The sequence below is a fragment of the Pipistrellus kuhlii genome, unplaced genomic scaffold (assembly GCF_014108245.1).
Source record: "Pipistrellus kuhlii isolate mPipKuh1 unplaced genomic scaffold, mPipKuh1.p scaffold_m20_p_24, whole genome shotgun sequence".
Lineage (NCBI taxonomy): Eukaryota > Metazoa > Chordata > Mammalia > Chiroptera > Vespertilionidae > Pipistrellus > Pipistrellus kuhlii.
Genome location: NW_023425523.1, coordinates 11,629,525 through 11,650,239, shown reverse-complemented (window position 1 = coordinate 11,650,239; position 20,715 = coordinate 11,629,525). Strand labels below are relative to the sequence as shown.

At 41.1% G+C, this 20,715-nt stretch overlaps 1 protein-coding gene across 4 annotated transcripts in view; it reads left to right on the top strand.

Annotated features, from left to right (window-relative positions):
- Window positions 1–7,593: 7,593 nt before the first annotated feature.
- The window catches only part of SETDB1 (SET domain bifurcated histone lysine methyltransferase 1), a 21,750-nt gene continuing 8,628 nt past the window's right edge, over window positions 7,594–20,715 (top strand). The window contains exons 1-14 of one of the 4 annotated variants that reach the window (XM_036453267.2): window positions 7,594–7,688; window positions 8,825–9,095; window positions 9,742–9,893; window positions 11,842–11,876; window positions 12,635–12,734; window positions 13,358–13,483; window positions 13,650–13,851; window positions 14,329–14,402; window positions 15,276–15,466; window positions 16,261–16,390; window positions 17,034–17,265; window positions 17,358–17,516; window positions 18,093–18,869; window positions 19,926–20,042. In XM_036453267.2, the coding sequence (XP_036309160.1) occupies window positions 8,836–9,095; window positions 9,742–9,893; window positions 11,842–11,876; window positions 12,635–12,734; window positions 13,358–13,483; window positions 13,650–13,851; window positions 14,329–14,402; window positions 15,276–15,466; window positions 16,261–16,390; window positions 17,034–17,265; window positions 17,358–17,516; window positions 18,093–18,869; window positions 19,926–20,042 (2,555 nt within the window). In that variant the 5' untranslated portion in view covers window positions 7,594–7,688; window positions 8,825–8,835. Of the gene's footprint in view, window positions 7,802–8,824; window positions 9,096–9,741; window positions 9,894–11,841; window positions 11,877–12,634; window positions 12,735–13,357; window positions 13,484–13,649; window positions 13,852–14,328; window positions 14,403–15,275; window positions 15,467–16,260; window positions 16,391–17,033; window positions 17,266–17,357; window positions 17,517–18,092; window positions 18,870–19,925; window positions 20,043–20,715 lie in introns of those variants that run through there. The other 3 variants (XM_036453266.2, XM_036453268.2, XM_045587010.1) reach the window with 3 other exon arrangements.

Sequence of the window (20,715 nt, the reverse complement as noted above, 5' to 3'; positions counted from 1 at the left end):
TGAACTCATTCATTAAACTAAGGTAATGGGTGGCAATGATAGATCAATAAGGAATTATTATCCAAAATTTACAAAGAAATCAACATTCAAAAAATATCCAGTTAAAAATGGGCAAAGGACCTGAATATTACACCTCTCTGAAGAGGACATACAGATGGCCAATAGACAAATGAAAAGATGCTCAAGGTCATTGACCAACAGGGAAATGCAAATTAAAACCATAAGATATCACCCAGCAGGTGTGGCTCAGTGGTTGAGGTTTGACCTATGAACCAGGTCACGGTTCGATTCCAGTCAGGGCACATACCCAGGTTGTGGGGTTCATCCCCAGTGTGAGGCATGCAAGAGGCAGCCAATCAATGATTCTCTCTCATCATTGATATTTCTTTCTCTCTCTCCCTCTCCCTTCCTCTCTGAATTCAATAAAAATTATATTTTAAAAGATAAAACCATGAGCTATCATCTCACACCTGTCAGAACAGATATCACCAATAAATCAACCAACAAGTATTGGTGAAGATGTGCATTGTTTGTGGGATTGCAAATTAGTGCAGCCACTATGGATAACAGTAAGGAGGTCCTCAAAATATTAAAAATAGAACTATCTTATAACTCAGCAACTCCAATTCTAGGAATTTATCTGAAGAAACCCCACAACACTAATTTAAAAAGAGACATGCACCCCTATGTTCATTGCAGCAGTATTTATAATAGCCAAGATATGGAAGCAACCCTAGTTACCCATAATAGGCAAGTGGGTAAAAAGTGGTGGTACTTATATACAATGGAATATTAGTAAGCCATAAAAAAAATTATCATTTGTGGCATCATGATGGACCTAGAGGGCATTATGCTAAGTGAAATAAAAGACAAATACCCTCTGATTTCACTTACATGTGGAATCTAAAGAACAAAATAAATGAAAGAAAAAAACAGATTTATAGATGCAGAAAACAAAATGACAGTTATCAGAGGTGAGGAGGGATTGGAGCCCTGGGTAAAAAAGTAAAGCTTAGCCCTGACCATTTTGGCTCAGTGGACTCAAGAGTCTCAAGTTCAATTCTGGTCAAGGGCATGTATAATACCTTGGTAGCGGGCTCATTCCCAGTAGGGGGTGCACAAGAGGCAGCTGATTGATGTTTCTCATCCATATTTCTAATTCTCTCTCCCTCTCCCTTCCTTTCTGTAAAAAATCAAATATTTATACACACACACACACACACACACACACATATTTAAATCTGCTTTAAAAAAAAAAGTAAAGGGCTTAGCAAGTATCAATGTGTAGTTAGAAAACAGTCATAGGATATAAAATACAGCATAGGGAATATAGTAAAAATAAATAAATAATAAGGTCATGGGTTTCAATTCTCCAGTATCTAATGTCTTTACGACAAGACAGTTGGCCATAATTTTATGATGTAATATAATATCATGATGCTTTGTAAGGTGCACCTAAAACTAGAAGCCCTCCTAGAGGCGGTCCTAGGAAGTCCCTTTATTATACAAACGTAAGGCCAGCAGGAACCTGCTGTACTATGATGAGAATCTAACAGGACCTTTTTAGTGACTGAGGTTTTATAAAATCTGTGGCCCTTATCATCTGGGCAAAGCTCTATGGTAGAAGTGAATTAATTTGCCCTGGTTGAATTTCTTAGTCTCTCTCAGCTCAAATTTCCTCATCTATAAAATAACATTTGGTGGGTTGAAAAGAGACCCTCAAAAAGATGTCCATGTCCTCACCCAAAACCTATCAATGTGACCTTATTTGGAAAAAGGGTCTTTGCAGATATAATTAAGGATCTCAAGATAAACTCATCCTGGATTATCCAGGTGAGCCCTAAATCCAATGACTAGTGTCTTTATAAAAGACAGAAGAGAAGAAGGCACAGGAAGACAGAGGAAAAGACCACGTGGAGATGGAGACAGAGATGGAATCATTCAGCCACAGCTAAAGAACCCATGCCTGGAACAACCAAAATTGGAAGAGGCAAGGAAGGATTCTCTCCAGAGCCTTTGGAAGGAATACGGCCCTGCCAACACCTTGATTTTTAACTTCTAGCCTCCAGTACTGAGAAAATAAATGTCTGTTTGGTATAGCTGCTATCTACCGAGTTTCCCTGAAAATAAGACATCCTCCGAAAATAAGACCTAGCGCATGGAAAGATAAGACATCCCCTGAAAATAAGACCTAGCGCAACTTTGGGAGAAAAATTTAATATAAGACACTGTCTTATTTTCGGAGAAACAGGGTAGTTTATAGTAATATGTTATGATGATCACAGGAAGCTAATATACAACACATGATGCTGATGATGACAAATATGCAAAAAATTCCTAGACACTGCCTTGTATCCCAATCCTTCCTTCCAGAGATAACTGCTGTTAATTTGTTTTTTCATATATGTGTGTCTTTACATTTTCTTTTTCTTTTTAATGTAATATGTGTGAATAAGTTACATGTTTTCATGTTTCAGAATTCAAAAAGTATAAAATAGTGTGCAGTGAAAACCCTCCCTCCAGTTCTTGCCTCCACCCTCCATTTGCCCTCTTCAATGACAGCCAGTGTTAATTTCTTGTCTCCTTCCAGTGATATTTTATGTAATGTAAAAAAAAATATGTATTTTTTTCCATAATTTACCCAAACCATAGGGTGTTATATAAATGTTCTGCACCTACTTTTCTCATTTAATGTCTTGAATATCACGCCATATGGATGCACAAAGAGCTTCCTGAGCTTTTTTTTTTAATCCTCACCTGAGGATATGTTTATTGATTTTAGAGAGAGAGGAAGTGAGCGAGAGAGAAACATGGATCAGTCAGTTGGTTGCCTCCTGAATGCGCCATGACTGAGGCTCAAACCCACAACCTTTTGGTGTACGACGCTCTAACTAATTGAGCCACCTTGCCAGGGCAAGCTTCCTTATGCTTTAAATAAAAAACACAGCTAAAAAGTCCTGGCCAGCCGAAACCGGTTTGGCTCAGTGGATAGAGCGTCGGTCTGTGGACTGAAGGGTCCCAGGTTTGATTCCAGTCAAGGGCATGTACCTTGGTTGCGGGCACATCCCCAGTGGGGGGTGTGCAGGGGGCAGCTGGTCAATGTATCTCTCTCATTGATGTTGCTAGCTCTCTATTCCTCTCCCTTCTGTGAAAAATCAATAAAATACATTAAAAAAATAAAATAAAAATCAATAAATAAAAATACACATTTTTATGTTTTACTTGTAAATTGTAGATCTGACAACATTGTAACTATCACACAGGACAAAAATTAGCTAGAGCTAATAACTGGCAACTGCTTCCTGTAGGTGAGATATATATTTCCCAGGTAGCCACAGTTTTCACTCAAACCATTTTGCTCCTTTACGTTATTTTCCTAATGCCTGAATCCTCTTGAGGTTTTTAATCCCTCTCTTCTTTTGTTTTGATTCTGAGATCACTCAGCAACCTTTAGTTTATTATCTAATTTCCCTTAAGTCTGTCTTCAGGGAAAGAGTCATTTGGCATTCCAAGGGTTTGGCCCTGTGCTATAACATCTCATGTTCTAGTATTAAGTAGCATGTGGTTGTGATTTTTCAATGTATCCCAGTGGGTTATAGAAATGAATGTGCTTAGCACACCCAACATGAGTATTCCAAATGGTGAATCAGTTATTTATTATATTATATGATATTATTAAACTGGCAATGAAGTGTCTATCTTCATAATTTTTTAATTTTAATAATGTGAGGCATTTATAATAGGGCCTGAATCTCTGGCCCTATTATAAAAGTGCCTGGCATATAGTCTTCAGAACCTAATAAAAACAAAGCCAGAGCTTGGTTCCCTAAATATCGAGGCTCTGTCCTAGACAGGATTACACAGGTCAAACCTGCCTTTCCTACAGTGAGCAGGTCTTATTAAAAATCAGATTCTTGCTAAAACCGGTATGGCTCAGTGGATAGAGCTTCGGCCTGCAAACTGAAAGGTCCCAGGTTCCATTCCGGTCAAGGGCATGTACCTTGGTTGTGGACACATCCCCAGTAGGAGGTGTGCAAGAGGCACTGATTGATGATTTTCTCTCATCGATGTTTCTAACTCTCTATCCCTCTCTCTTCCTCTCCATAAAAAAATATTTTTTTAAAAAAATCAGATTCTTATTCAGTACACATTTAGTAGCCCAGAGAAAGATTTAGAATCTTTAACAAGTTCTCTGATTGTACTTGAGTTCCACTGCTGATTTCTGCCAATCTGATCACTTCAGCCTTCTCAGGACAATGAAGAAATCAGACTGTAGTATGATGCTCCAAAGAGCTCCTGTTTCTCTTCAACATTCCCCATTTCCACCCCCAAACAACCCACACACACACATCAGGGAGCTGAAAGTAGCTAATCTAACCTAATCTAACCTAATAATAGAGTACTATGCAAATTAACCACCACTTTGTTACGCAAGCCATGCTCAACAGCCAATTAGAGCGAGCATGTAAATTAACCCAACAAATATGGCCATTAATTTGCATACTCAGAGGGAGGGAGGAGTGAAGACTGAAGACAGCATAGAAGGAAAAGGGAAGGAAAGTGGAAAGCAAGGCAGCTGCAGCTACTGGAGGGAAAGCACTGGCAGCGCATGTGGGGTGGGGAGAGGTGCCCAGCAGTGGTGCACATGGTCGAGGAGGACGCAGCAGCGGGAGGCGGTGGGGGCAGCAGGCGAGGCGGGCACAGTGGGTCGGTGTGCTTGTGGACTCAGAGAGGTGGCAGCAGGAAAGGTGGAGGTGGTGGGAGGGAAGCCTGCCAGAAGTCTTGCAGGAATAATTCTGCAACAGGTGCCTAGTAGAAACATAATCAAGGCAGAGCAAAAATTTCCCTTTATCATCACATTACAGTACACCACATGTACAGAGCAATATGTCACAGGTGCCAGGGGGAAAAGATGGTTAAGACAGGACCTCAGCCTTGGTTAATCACAACCCAACAGAGAAGACAGGAATATACACAGATAACTTACAAATGGAAAGGCACATAACTCGGTCACAGGTTTGTCCCTGGCCCCTGTCTGGGCACGTGTGGGAGGCAATTAATCAATGTATCTCGCTCACACAGATGTTTCTCTCTCTCCTACCCTCACCCACCTCCCTTCCATTATATTAATGGAAAAAATAGTCTCACCTGAGGATTTCAAAACAAAACAAAAAAGCTGTAGGACCAAACTGCCTGGATCCTTTTAGTTCTATGGCTTTGGGAAATTTAATTCTGTGCCTCAGTTTTCCCATCCAGGAAGAGATGATAATAGTTCCTACCTGATAGGATTATTGTGAGAACTAAATAATAACTGTAAAGTGCTTAGAACAGTGCCTGGTATATAGCAAATACTCAAATATTTTGTGGTAAATGTGTGTTTTATAGGCAGTTTATGTCCCAAAAAATTAAGCTCAGATTAGAAGATAATTCCATGATGAAATGCATATTGAAGATGCTGAATTTCAAATACCTAGAGGAGCCCTTTGCTTCTCAGTACTTCAATTCCAGATGTCATAACAATAAGAAATAGGCACTTAGAATGGCCCCAGGAAACGGGTGGATAAGTGGAGTGAACGGAGATCCAAGTGTGGTCAGCGGGATAAAATTTCAAGGGCTGATAATCCTGGCTGCTTGGTCCCTGTTTCCAGTCTTACATAGCTGGTGGTGGTTTATATTTTTTAATGCAGCCAGGTGCATTTAGTGTAAAGGCTGCTGAACAAATTAAAGCAATAATGAAATACTATGATAGTCAACAGTGCTGACTCATTAAATACACCTGGTTCTCCCTCCTTGACTTCCTGGCCACTTGTGGCTGGGCAGGGCCTTTTGACTCATTCAGGCCAATGAGTTCTAACTGAAAGTGTCGTGAGTCACTTTCATTGCCATTGTGAGACCCTCTAGCTTTCTCTCCTTCTGGCATGATTACTCATTAGCCTGGGTACCTGAGTAGCTATCATGAGATCCACTGCCAACTCTTTAAATATATTTTTTAATTGATTTTTTACAGAGAGGAAGAGAGAGGGTTAGAGAGTTAGAAACAGATGAGGAAGAATCATTGATCAGCTGCCTCTTGTACACCCCCTAGTGGGGATGTGCCGGCAACCAAGGTACATGCCCTTGACCGGAATTGAACCTGGGACCTTTCAGTCCACAGGCTGATGCTCTATCCACTGAGCCAAACCGGTTTCGGCCACTGCCAACTCTTTAGAGATGATTATGCAGTATGAGCAAGAATTATACATTCTATTTTGTTTTGTTTTGTTTTAAGTTTTTGGAGTTGTTGCTGCAATATAACCTAGTCCAGTGCTTGGCAAACTATGGCTTGTGAGCCACATGCGGCTCTTTGGTCCCTTAACTGTGGCTCTTCCACAAAATACCACGAGTGGGCGAGTAAGTACAGTGCGATTGAAACTTCGTGGCCCATGCACAGAAGTCGGTTTTCGGCCTAAATGAGTCTATTTTAAAGAAGTGGCCTTAGAACACTCAAGGAGCCAAAGAGCCGCATGTGGCTCGTGAGCCGAGGTTTGCTGACCACTGACCTAGTCTATCCTTATACAGACACTATCTTAACACATATTAAATTCTTTCAAGTTAAATAGGCAGTTAACATCCAATCCTAATAAAGGTGTGGGAAAATAAATACTTCCAGAGATTTTTTAGTGGGAGTAAAAATTGTTTCAACTTTTTTTTTTAATATTTTTTATTGATTTTTGTACAGAGAGGAAGGGAGAGAGATAGAGAGTTAGAAACATCGATGAGAGAGAATCATCGATCAGCTGCCTCTTGCACACCCCCTACTGGGGATATGCCCACAACCAAGGTACATGCCCTTGACCGGAATCGAACCTGAGACCCTTCAGTCCCCAAGCTGACGCTCTATCCATTGAGCCAAACCGGTCTCGGCTGTTTCAACTTCTTTGAAAAATAAATTGACAGTAGATTCTGTTAAAAGGAAAGAAAAAAAATACTCCACCCCCATTCCACCAGATTCCATTTTGAGAAATTTCTTCCACAAAAATAACAAAGTACTACTTCAAAAGGATGTTAATGTCTATTGTAGGGGCTAAACACTGAAACTAAATTTCTAAACAAGGTTTGGCCAAACTATGGAGTATTATACACCTGTCAAAAAGACAAATTTTATCCTTTTCATTGACTTCAAGGGATGTCCAAACCCACCCTCCCCGCAAAAAAAAAAAAATCCATATGCATGACCTTGTATGGACACACCTAGAAAACGAAATGGTTTTACCTTAAAGAAGGAGCAGGGGTGGTGATGGGAGAGCGAAGAATATTATCATGTTTTTCTTATTACATCTTGTTACTCCTCGGCTTCTTACAATTTGTAAGGCTTATATGAACTTAAATGAACTCAAGTAAAAGTGAGGGGGGAAAAAAAACACAAAACACTAAACCTAAGTGTCTGCCAACTGAGTTAGCATTGCTGCCCCTAGCTGAGAGTGGAGGAAGAGGCGGGGCTACTGTAACAGTTCGAGGCCACGCCCACTGTCCCCAGCCAATGGCTTCTCGCCAGGGCCCTGGAAGGCTTGCTGTGGCGCATGCGTACTTGCCTGAGTGTGTTTCCTAGCCTCTGAGCACCCTGCCGGTTTTTTTTTTGTTGTTGTTGTTGTTGTGTTTGGGTTTGACCCTGTCAGGCTACCGTCCGAGGAACCGGAACAGCACCTGAGGTTTGCTTCCGGGCGTCTCTTAGACTTCCCCCCCCTCCCTCCGTCACGCTTCTTCCCCTCCCCCTATTCCCTTTCCCTTCTCATTCTCTCCCAAACAGGCCGACCCCCGAGTGGTGAGTCTGGGGGTGAACAGAAAGCTGTAGTAGCTGAAAGGAGGGAGGTATGGGGAATTAGCCGAGGTATTTGGAGACCTTGATCGAAATGCTTTGTTTGTGGGAGGAGGTCGAGCGGGGGTGGGGTTTTGCAGGGTTTGCTTGGTGGGGTTCCGCAGGGGTAGAGGGGGCGGGGGAAGATGCACCTCTAAAATGGGTAAGTCAGGGGGTGGGCCGGTAAAACGGGCAAACGGAAAATGGAGGTGGTGAGAGCTGGCGTTGGGGTTCTACGGCGCTCGGGCTTCTGTTTTACTGGAACCGTTTGATGAAAAGAGCAGCTACAGTTAGACTGTAGATTTTAGGTAGCCATGTTTTATCCCCATTTTATTCCCTTTTACTTTGGAGAAACCTCTTTGCCGCACGCTTGTGTGCTTAAGTATTATAGATCTTTAAAAAAATAAATTACCACATGGAAGCAAAGTAACGTCAGGGGAACAAATAATTAAAGAGAAAGCAATTAATTACAGACCAACTCCTTCCCTCTGGGTGGAGACGTTTGTTCAAACTAGGCAATCCCCTGCAAATATTTATCTACTAGTTAGTTAATTTTAAGGAACACGGGTCTCAGAAATACAAGCATGCCTCCTTTTATTGCGCTTTGCTTTATTGCACACGGGTATTACGTTTTCTACAAACTGAAGGCAAAGACCCTCTACCAGCAAAAACATTATCATTCATTTTATTGCAACACTCGCTTTATTAAGGTGTTCTGGAAGCCCAACCCGCGGGCCTCTATCTTCCCTGTTGCATAATATATGCTCCCTCAAACCTTTAAATCTTATTCAGGCCTGTAGTCTATACAGCATAAGATGAGAACTACAAAATCTCAGTACCATATACTGGAGAATGGAGAGAGAGAACTTAGAATCAAATTTAACTATATTTGAATAATAAGGAGTAGGAATGAGTTTTATTTGGGGCCTGGAATTCTCTGTTGTGGTTATAATGGCTTCAAAGATAATTTTAGTTTTTTGTTCCATGTAGAGGACAACAGCATGTCCTCCCTCCCCGGTTGCCTTGGTTTGGATGAAGAACCAACTGCAATGGACTCTGAGGAGATCGCAGAACTGCAGCAAGCAGTGGTTGAAGAGCTGGGTATCTCCATGGACGAACTTCGGGAGTTCATCGATAAAGAACTAGAAAAGATGGACTGTATTCAGCAGCGTAGGAAGCAGCTAGCAGAGTTGGAGACGTGGGTAATACAGAAGGAGTCTGAGGTGGCCCATGTTGACCAGCTCTTTGATGATGCATCCAGGTAAGGACTGTATGGGAAAAGGGAATTAATTCAACATGACAGACATTATGTCAACTGCTTTGTAGTTTTTACAGATATACAGAACCTTACTCTTCCTCAAAAGTTAGAAGCCCATATCCTCATAATGATCCATATGTAGAATATTCATCTATTAGAGCTTGATAAATGATCAATAATAGGAGATTGCAGGTCTTGGGTCCCTTCCCCTTTGTCACTCCAGAGCAATTGCTTTGTTCCCTTAGTAGGATTGTCTAGGGAGTAAGGATTGTATAAAGTTACTGTCTTATGTAATTGTGGAGCATTAATAAGTTCCTAGAGCCCTGAATCTATTCCTAAACACCCAGAATATTTGTTTCTGATACCCTAGTTGTCACTTAGAAAGCATTTTCGAATAACAAGGTAAATAGTGAGGTTTGGTTGAAAGAACTATACTTTGAGCTTATTTTGGATTTTTGAGAAACTAGTCTGGAAACCAGTATTTAAATATTTTTCTATGGGTAAAGCATTCTAAGTTCTGAACAGAGAGACTTGGAATATAGCTATTTATAAATTTAAGGCAGCTTATATTTAAATATATGTAAATTCTAGTGGCTCCTATACCTCCTTCTGCTGGCTTTGACCTTTTCTACATGTGTTCCAATATTAGGGCAGTGACTAATTGTGAGTCTTTAGTGAAGGACTTTTATGCCAAACTGGGACTACAATACCGAGACAGTAGCTCTGATGATGAAGACTCCCAGCCTACAGAAATAATTGAGATTCCCGATGAAGATGACGATGTTCTCAGTATAGATTCAGGTAAGAGATGAAACCATGGAGAGGAAAGTCTCAGGATCAAAATTGAAACACTAGAAGATAAAGAGTAGAGGAAAAACCATTGTTACTAATTCCATATTTTAAACTGTTAGACTTGTCTGTTACAGGAAAACATAGAACATTGTTAGTATCATAAATGTTCCTTTTGTGCTACTTCCTGATTGAATTAACCTCTTTTCCCCATTCTGTATAACCTCTATTCTGAATTTCCTTGCTTTTCTTTGTAGATGGCATTAGCATCTATGTATATATCTGAGTGGGGGTTTTTTTAATTGACTTAGAATGTACTTTAGGTAGAATTCATTTATCAGATACCTTTTATAAATATTTTCTCCTAAATATGTTCTTTTTTTAATATGTTTTATTTTTTAATATATATTTTATTGATTTCAGAGAGGAAGGGAGAAGGAGAGACAGAAACATCAGTAATGAGAGAAAATCATTGATCAGTTGCCTCCTGCATGCCCCACCAGGGGGATTGAACCTGCAACCCGGGCATGTGCCTTTGACTGGAATCAAACCCAGGACCCTTCAGTCCATAGGCCGATGCTCTATTCACTGAGCCAAACTGGTTAAGGCTCTTTATTTTCTTAATGGTGTAAGAATTCTTTTAAAGAGTAACAGTTCTTAAGTAGGGTTGAGAGTGGTTTGTTTATTTTGCTTATGGCTATCCAGTTGTTCCAGTAGTCTTTTATTGAAAAGACTACTCTTTTGGTACCCTTGTCAAAAATTAACTGGCCTTATATGTGAGCACTCATTTTGTCACATTGATCTAAATGACTATCTTTATACCAGCACCACATTGTCTTAATTTCTATGGCTTTATGGTTAGTAGGACTGTTTGTTGCTAGGATATAAAAATATAGTTAGTATTTTCATCACCCCAAAAAGGAAACTTCATACTCATTAGTGGGTTTTCTTTTGGGGGTGATGAAAATATTTTGGAATTAGTGAAGTGGGTTGTACAGACTTGAGAATATATTAAAATCCACTGAATTAAACACTTTTTTTTGGTGCTATCAGAAAGAGAAACATTAACTTTTCCCCCCACACACTTATTTATGCACTCGTTAGTTGCTTCTTGTATGTGCCCTGACAAACCTGCAACCTTGCCTGATCAGGCCAGGGCTGAATTAAAATTTATTTATTTATTTATTTTTATCCTCATCCCAGGGTACTTTCCCATTGATTTTTAGAGAGAGAGGAAGGGAGGGGGAGAGACAGACAGAAACATTGATGTAAGAGAGACACATCAGTTGATTGCATCCCATATGCTTGGGGTGCTGGGGATCAGGGATCGAGCCTAAAACCAGGGCACATGCCCTTGACTGGAATTGAACCCACGATCCTTCAGTCCATAGGCCAAATGTTCTATGCACTGAGCCAAACCGGCTAGGAGTGAATTAAACATTTTTTTAAATTGTATAGTAGGTGGATTTTACCTAAATTTATAAAAATTAATTTAAAAAATATTTCCTCAGATGCACGAGCTGCAAATATAGAATAGTTCTATCATAGGAGAAAGTTCGGTTGTACAAGACTATTCAAAAATAAATACTTTTGCTTAATGTTTTTATCGCATCTCATTTTTCAGTCACTCAAATAATCCATAAGTAAATTACTATTATAAAAACTCTAAAACATAAATATATTTAATGAATAAATAAAAATTCTAAAATACAATGAAAACCCAAATTAACATAGACTACCACTTGTCACAGTACTTTACCCCAGGTAAGCACTATCGTCTATTACTCTGTATTTCTCTGGACCCTTTTGAAACTTTTACATATTTGTGGCTCTATATCTACTTTGCAGTTGTTATTGATAATACTTCTATGATAATACTTTTAAATAGCTTAGTTCTTGGTTTCTTGAAAATTCTTGTGTGTAAGTATCCTACACTCATTAGAGTTTTTCTCATCCATAGGTGATGCTGGAAGCAGAACTCCAAAAGACCAGAAGGTAAGTTAGAAGGGGTAGGGGGAGTGTAAAAGATAAGAACATGAAAATTGGAGAAACTTTTGGCCTGACTATTCTGTTAGTTCAGCCATCGACAGAATCATTTATGCTGTAATTAGCCCCAGTTGTTGCAGTGGTGGCTGAATATAGACATTATAAGAAAGCAGAAGAGATTACTCAGAGAGTGTGCACTGATTACTATATGAATGTAGAATTTTGCAGAGCTCAGCTAGGTGAGATTAATCAAGGAAAGCTTCCTAAAGCTGATTTCTGAACCAGATTTGTAAGAAAGCAGTTTTATCTGATAAAGTAACCATAAGCTTCCAAATGCAACTAATTCTATTTTTGTTTTTTGAAAGACAAGTTACTTCTTCCGTTAAAATTACTTCTGCCGAAACCGGTTTGGCTCAGTGGATAGAGCGTCAGCCTGTGAACTGAAAGGTCCCAGGTTCGATTCCGGTCAAGGGCACGTACCTTGGTTGCAGGCACATCCCCAGTAGGGGCTGTGCAAGAGGCAGCTGATTGATGATTCTCTCTCATCGATGTTTCTGACTTTCTATCCCTCTTCCTCTCTGTAAAAAAAAAAAAAAAAAAAAAAGTGTGTGTATGTGTATATATATATATACATATATATATACATATATATATATATATATATATATATATATATATATATATATATGTTTGTTTGTTTTTTTTTAATTACTTCTAACTGATGCTGCTGTTTCAAAACTTTATTTCCCTCATTCCCTTCCTTACAGCTCCGTGAAGCTATGGCTGCCTTAAGAAAGTCAGCTCAAGATGTCCAGAAGTTCATGGATGCTGTCAACAAGAAGAGCAGTTCCCAGGATCCACATAAAGGTTAGAGTCGGGGTACCACGATATCAGGGGGGGGTGAATTCCAGAGAGATTTCATGGATAACTGGCTTTTGTTTTAGCTTCTCAGAATCCTTCTCTGTTGGGTTCTTTTAACACCTCAGGCTATCAAGTCAATATAAGATTATTTGTGATTTTGTTTTTCTTTGTTGTTTGCCTAAGTTTTTTGCCTGCTGTTCCAGTGTGTGATGGCTTTATCTGAATAATTTTTTAGCTCATCCTCATGGCGACTTCTTCCAGACGGAGATCAGAAAGAAGCAGTCTGAGAGAAGCTTTGCTTATAGAATGGATTTGTTACAGGAAAATGCTTCTTCTCATTTAATGAGTGGCGTTAATGTTGTTATTGATAAGGAGTTGTAAACAGTTGGTTAAAGTGACTTGCTCTTGAATTACATGTGAATTTCACAGTTATTTGAGTTTTTCCTATTAGCATTACAGTTGAGTCAGCTATGTTTTATGTTTCCGCCTTTGACCAAGAGAGCAGCAAAAATGGCTAAGGATAAAATATTATCCTATTTTCTCCTATTATCCTACTACCCCCTGTACTTTTTCATTCTCTGCCCAGTCTATGCTATATTTCTTTTGAAGAACTTTGTTTTCCTTCATAGGAGCATTGAGTCAAATGCCTGGAGAACTGAGCAAAGATGGTGACCTGGTAGTCAGCATGCGTATTCTGGGCAAGAAGAGAACTAAGACATGGCACAAAGGCACCCTTATTGCCATCCAAACAGTTGGTATGTTCAAGCTAGAGGAAGAACTTTGAACAACCTGCAGGTGTCCATTACTGATTTTCTTTTCCCCACAGCTTTGCCTTTTGTCTCGCACAGCAGTCAGGATTTATTGGAACCCAGAAGCTGGTGGGCTTTTATAAATTTTGTTTTATCTTTCCCTTTTACTCAGGGCCAGGAAAGAAATACAAGGTGAAATTCGACAACAAAGGAAAGAGTCTACTGTCCGGGAACCATATTGCCTATGATTACCATCCTCCTGCTGACAAATTGTATGTGGGCAGTCGAGTGGTGGCCAAATACAAAGATGGGAATCAGGTCTGGCTCTATGCTGGCATTGTAGCCGAGACACCAAACGTCAAAAACAAGCTCAGGTACATAAACAGAGGATTGTAAACAGAGCAGAGGCAGGGAACACAGCACTTGTCCTGTTCAAGTCATAATCCAGATCTCACAATTAGCCTTTGTGCTCTTAGTCCCCAGTGGCCAAAACTCATTTTTCTTTGCCATGGGAGTCATATGGGTGATTCTCCTCTCCCCCCCCCCCTTTTGTTTTTTTTCCCTTGAGAAAACTTGGAAGAGAGTAATCAGAATTAACTAATGGTTAATAGGGGATTAGGGAATCATGTAGGAAGAAGAAATAACAGGAATCTGATAGTAGAACTATTGAAAAGGGGGGATATATTGGATAGATGAAGAAAATCTTTAACTCTTGGGGTGGTAAGAAAGAATACCAGGAAACAAATAGTAACCTGGAACATCTTCCCTGAGGTGGAAGCTAGGATAAGATAATGCCTGTATGTCATGTTAAATATAATTCCCTAATCTTTCCAATATCACTTTCCTTACAGATTCCTTATTTTCTTTGATGATGGCTATGCTTCCTATGTCACACAATCTGAATTGTACCCCATTTGTCGGCCTCGTAAGTGTCCCTCCTTTCTTTCTTAGTTCTATTCACCTTCCTCTACCTTGTATTTCTTCTAAAGACAACCAGTTGAGAAGTCCTAGTGTTTTTGTTGCTTCTGTCTCAAAGAACGTAAGTTTGATTAAAGTCCTTTGGGAGATAAAGTTTTATTTGTTCATCTCCAATGATGGGTCTTTGTAACCAAAGAAGGAGACTGGAAGATCATGACTGACTTGGATGGACAATCATATTGTAGATGTGTTTTTATTTCATTTCTAGGTAATTTAGGTTTGAGAAGACATTAGTCTCATACTTCTTCCCTAGTTTCATACTTCAGATAATGTGTGTAAATCTGTAGGCTGCACAGTGTTTTCTACAGAAGCTGTGTTAGATGGGGGCTTCATGGTGTCCTCTATACTTGTGACTCGGTTTGGGTACAAACTCGCACAGAAGAGTCAATAACACTGCTGTGTTTCCACATAACCTGGAAGTAAATACATTCAGGACCCCTTAAAAGCCTGATAGAGAATAAGAAGGAAGGATAATTTTTTTAATCAATTTGCATAATGCCATCTGATCATTTTTTGTTTACCTCTAGACATACCAAGTTAGCAAGAATTTTCACTTGAATTTTTGTAAGAAGAAACATCCTCTTCATAAAATGAATGACTCACCTGTATTTATATATTGCTTATTTAGTATTCACTTGATTTATATGAGTATTTGCCCCTTAGGTTCAATACTTTTAAGTGGTCTTAGCTTTGCTTCCCTTGAGGTTATGATTTCACTTATTTTTCTGCCCTCCCAACTTAAAAAATATCAAACATCTCCTTGCCATATTAAGACATGCCCTGCATGCCCTCTCTCAGTCTCACTTCTTCCTTGGGACAGTGAAAAAAACTTGGGAGGACATAGAAGACATCTCTTGCCGAGACTTCATTGAGGAGTACATCACTGCTTACCCCAACCGGCCCATGGTGCTACTCAAGAGTGGCCAGCTTATCAAGACTGAGTGGGAAGGCACGTGGTGGAAGTCCCGAGTCGAAGAGGTGGATGGCAGTCTAGTCCGAATCCTCTTCCTGGTACTGTTCTTCCCTAGTTTTTGGGGTGGGTTAGAGAGTAGAAGAGGCAATACTGAAGATGATTTTGTAAAACTTCATGATTTTCCTTTTTTTATCCTCTTATCCATTCTCAATATTTTGATCAAAATTTACTTTGTCCTTTTTTGTTTGTTTGTCTGTGAGTGGTTGAAAATAAATTCCCTGAATTTAATTATGGCACTAATCTGTATGGCTGGCTTTTGTTTTTGTTTTTGTTTTGTTTGTTTTGTTTGTTTTTATTCCTTTTTCTCTAGGAATAGTCACATTGCATTATAGGCACAGAGAAAGCAGCCAGTTTCATTTGTCCATGGTTAGGGTTTTGGTAACATGATGGGACAGAGAAGGAAGGATGAAGGAATTGGAATTGGAAGTCTTTTTGACCTTTTAAGTTCTATGATCTTTCAAGGCCCAACTTAACTCTTAGGTTTTCTAAACCCATCCTTTCTTCCCTCATGCCTTCCTTAAAATTATATTTCTCCTCTACTATCCCAGCATTTTGTTCCTAAGGCCTAATGATCCTGATGATAGTGATTCTCATACTTAGTAAAAATATCTGTTGCTCCTGAAATTTCTTATAAACAAGGAACATGTTTTTCTTCCTTATCTTCCTGATGCCTTATCATGTAGCCCAGCACATAAGTTTATTGAATAGATAAGGAATTTGGGGCTCAGTAGGGAGATTTCCCCAAGGAATTCCATGATATATGTTCTCCACAAATGACAAGGTAGATTCTAACCCTAACTCGTTCTTTCCCTCCCTGCCTCCGATTCCTCAGGATGACAAAAGAACTGAATGGATCTATCGAGGCTCTACACGGCTGGAGCCCATGTTCAGCATGAAGACATCCTCAGCCTCTACATTGGAAAAGAAGCAAGGGGGACAGTTCAGGACACGTCCAAATATGGGTATATCCAGAAAGATGCCCTGGGTGGGGTGGAATGGGACAAACCAGCAAAGGTGATTATAGACAGTGGCCGTCCTTTGTTTACCAGGATGACACTACTGACTCATGGGGAACAGGAGCTGTGCCCTGAGTTGTGTGCAGTAGAGGTGGTGGATTTGTGGTGTCGCCTCCACGTGCTGTGGCTCTGATTTGTTCTAAACGACCACATAAAAATCTGGAACAACTGGCTTAGGTTAGGGGTATTGGTGGTAGTAGTGACCTTACTCACATGAGGATAACTGCTTTTTGTTTTCTAGGGTCAACTTTCTTAAAGCCTAAACTGTTTTGTTGTTTTATATTCCTAGCATGCTTTGAATTGATTTTTCTTGACTACATTATTTGACCAATGAATTAATTTTGAAAGTTTTCATCAAAATATAACAGTTACTAACATAAATGGTCTGAGGCAGGTTATTAAGTCAAAGCCAGCTTATGCCAGTACTCTTCACTCATTGGTATAAATATTGGGAACGGACAGTCTTAGCACTTATCAAAATGTTTCCATTTATGCTTTTTTATATTAATATAAATTGAGGGTCAGGTGTGTACATAAGTACAAGTGACAGCTGTCATCTTCTCAATGGTCAATTTCATTTTTCCTGTAGGTGCTGTGAGGAGCAAAGGTCCTGTGGTCCAGTATACCCAGGATCTAACCAGCACTGGAACCCAGTTTAAGCCAATGGAGCTGCCACAGCCCACAGCCCCACCTGCTCCACCTGCTGCTACACCTGTCCCACCTGCTGCCCCCATCCCACCTGCTGCACCCGTCCCACCTGTTACACCCACTCCGCCTGCCCCACCTGCTCCACCTCTGTCCCCCCAGGCAGGTGACACTGAGTGAGTGCCATTCTTTTTTCCTTTTTCTAGTTTCTTTCATATTTCATGTTTTCTGTATCTTTTATCATATCACCTCTTCTCTAATCTCCAAGAAGCTTAGAAAGCCAGCTGGCCCAGTCACGGAAGCAGGTAGCCAAAAAGAGCACCTCTTTGCGTCTGGGATCTGTGGGCTCTGGTCATTCCTCCCCAACGTCTCCTTCACTCAGTGAAAATGCCCCTGGTGGGAAACCTGGACTCAACCAGACATTCAGGTGAGAAAATCTCAGGCTCTTGATGGGGGCAAGGAGGTGCAGTGAGGACTGAGTAGTTACAGGGAGGTTCCTTGGCTCCAAGGGGTTAGGATGGTGAGGAGTTTGGACTTGAAAAGAAAGTTTTTAACCTTGGAAATTCAGGAAACAAAATATATAAGTAACTGAATTAGAAACTGGGTGCCTAGAAATACAGAATTACCAGAAAGCCATTTGTTAAAGCTTCTCATTAAATGTGGTAGCATCTTTGGTTCAATAAAGAAGGCACATTACAGCCATGTTCCTTGAATTGTGAGAGTTAATAAGGACATTTGAAGGACACACAGCAGGAAAGAAAGCATTGGTAGAAGACTGGACTCTGCTTCCGTAATTCACAGGCAAAAAAAACTTTTAAGAAAGGTTATATACCCTGTTGGAATAGAGATATTCTCAGTCAGTCAAGAGAAACTAGGATGTTTCATTACCCAGGTTTTTTGGGAAGGCAAGGGAAAAATCTGACTTTCTTGTGCCATGTTGAGCTTCAGAGATGATAACAGATCCTGGTGCATTCTTACCTGATCTGCTGCATCTCATTTGCAGGTCACCTTTAAGCTCAACAGCTTCTGCGCCAGCACCACCACCACCCGCAGTCCTTCCAGCCCTCCCAGCAACCACAGTCCTTCCAGCTCTCCCAGCAACCACAGTCCTGCCAGTCCTCCCAGCATCAACAGTGCTCCCGGCATCCACAGTCCTGCCAGTCATTCCAGTCCTCCCAGTATCCACAGTCCTCCCAGCCGCCCCAGCCCTCCCAGCTTTCCACGGCATGTTGGAGCGTGCGCCGGCAGAGCCCTCCTACCGCGCCCCCATGGAGAAGCTCTTCTATTTACCTCACGTCTGCAGCTTTACTTGTCTGTCTCGAGTCAGACCTATGAGAAGCGAGCAGTACCGAGGCAAGAACCCTCTGCTGGTCCCACTGCTCTATGACTTCCGGAGGATGACAGCCCGGCGCCGAGTTAACCGCAAGATGGGCTTCCACGTGATCTATAAGACACCCTGTGGCCTCTGCCTTCGGACAATGCAGGAGATCGAACGCTACCTTTTTGAGACTGGCTGCGACTTCCTCTTCCTGGAGATGTTCTGTTTGGATCCCTATGTTCTTGTGGACCGGAAGTTTCAGCCCTATAAGCCTTTTTACTATATTCTGGACATCACCTACGGGAAAGAAGATGTTCCCCTATCCTGTGTCAATGAGATTGACACCACTCCCCCACCGCAGGTGGCCTACAGCAAGGAAAGAATCCCGGGCAAGGGCGTTTTCATTAACACAGGCCCCGAGTTTCTGGTTGGCTGCGACTGCACGGATGGGTGCCGGGACAAGTGAGTTGTGGGGTATTGCTGGCCCTGCTACGGTTGCCTTTCCTTCCACTTCTTTCTCTGTTTTATACCTGCACTCCTTTCCCCGTCTCCCTTTACCTTCTCCCTCAGCTGGAGCTCCTGCCGTAAGGTCTCCATGAAGCTATGTAATAGAAATGCTGGGCTTGACTTGGCCCCACTGCATAACCCTGGCTTCATGTATCTTCTTTCTCTGATTCTCCTTTTCCTTCATTTTTCTCCAGTTGACACTTTGTGTCATTCTCTTTTTATCTTATTCTCACAGTCATCTTCTTACTCTGTCTTTTTCTTTCTCTTCCTATCTAATGAAAGAGTTATATGCAATTTGACCATCACTCTAACACACAAGGTGGCTGCCCCCATGTAGTCAAAGATGGCTGCCCCTAATGGACACAAGATGGCCGCCACAAGATGGCCAGCAGGGGAGGGCAATTGGGAGGCCAGTTGGGGGCAATTAAGCCTGCAGGGGAGGGCAGTTAGGGGTGACCAGGCTGGCAGAGGAAAGAAGTTTGGGGCAATTAAGCCTGTAGGGAAGGGCAAGTGGGGGGGATCCAGGCCTGCAAGGGAGAGCAGTTGGAGGGGACCCAGCCTGCAGGGAAGGGCAGTTTGGGGTGACCAGACCTGCAGGGGAGGGCAGTTTGGGGCGACCAGGCTGGCAGGGGAACAGTTAGGCATCAGTCAAGCTGACAGGGGAATGGTTAGGGGGTGATAAGGCTGGCAGGCAGAAGCGGTTAGGGGCAGTCAGGAAAGAAGGCAGGCGAGCAGTTAGGAGTCAGCAATCCTGGATTGTGAGAGGGATGTCCGACTAGGATCGGCCTAAATGAGCAGTCGGACATCCCTTGTGGGGTCCCAGATTGGAGAGGGTGCAGGCTGGACTGAGACACACACACACACCTTGCCTCCTGTGCACGAATTTTTAGTTTATATATATGAGTGAAGAAAAAGAAATTTCTTTATCCTATCACCCGCCATTTGTTATTACTTCTTGGTTTTAAAGAAAGTCTCACAGCTCTAACTATCTTATCCTTCTATCTTATGTAGGTCCAAGTGTTCCTGTCATCAGCTAACTATCCAGGCTACAGCCTGCACCCCAGGCGGCCAAGTCAACCCTAACTCTGGCTACCAGTACAAGAGACTAGAAGAGTGTCTGCCCACAGGGTAAGTAAGTAACGGGGAAAGTGAGGAGCATGCTCTGGTTTTCTGTTCTTGTAGAAAACACCAGAATTCTAAAAATTGAAACAAAAAATGGAATAACTGAAACAGGCATTCATTTTATCAATTGAATCTTATTTATTGAAAAACCAGCACATATTACTGAAAACACAGAATGATTGAACAGTGTCTAGGAATTTTCTGTTGTCATCAAAGGTGGTGTTAATTTTATAGCTGTATGAATATCCTAGAAGATTATGGCTTGCTCTGGCAAATGAAATATATTCAAAGAGGAAAAGAAGGCAGAGACTTGATAACTTAGGACTTTGTAAATCAGAATAAAAATTATGGCCAAATTCACGATGCATAGGAGATTTTTAAGGAATCAAATTGACCTGCCTTTCAAAGATTACTCTGGCTTCTGACTAGAAAATAAGTCTTAGGGCAGCAAAATAAAAATTTGGAAGGCCAGTTTGAAAATATAAGAGAAAGGTGGTGATTGCTGGTATTAACATAGAAGTGTAGTAGAGGGGAAAGAGGATAGGTTTGGGGTACATCTGGAGGTAGAGCTACAGAACTTGACTATTTGGGGTAGAGAAGGGGCACAATCAAGGACAGTTCCTAAATTTTCTACTTTAGCAACTAAATTGGGGCTTTTTTACTGAGATGGAAGACCAGA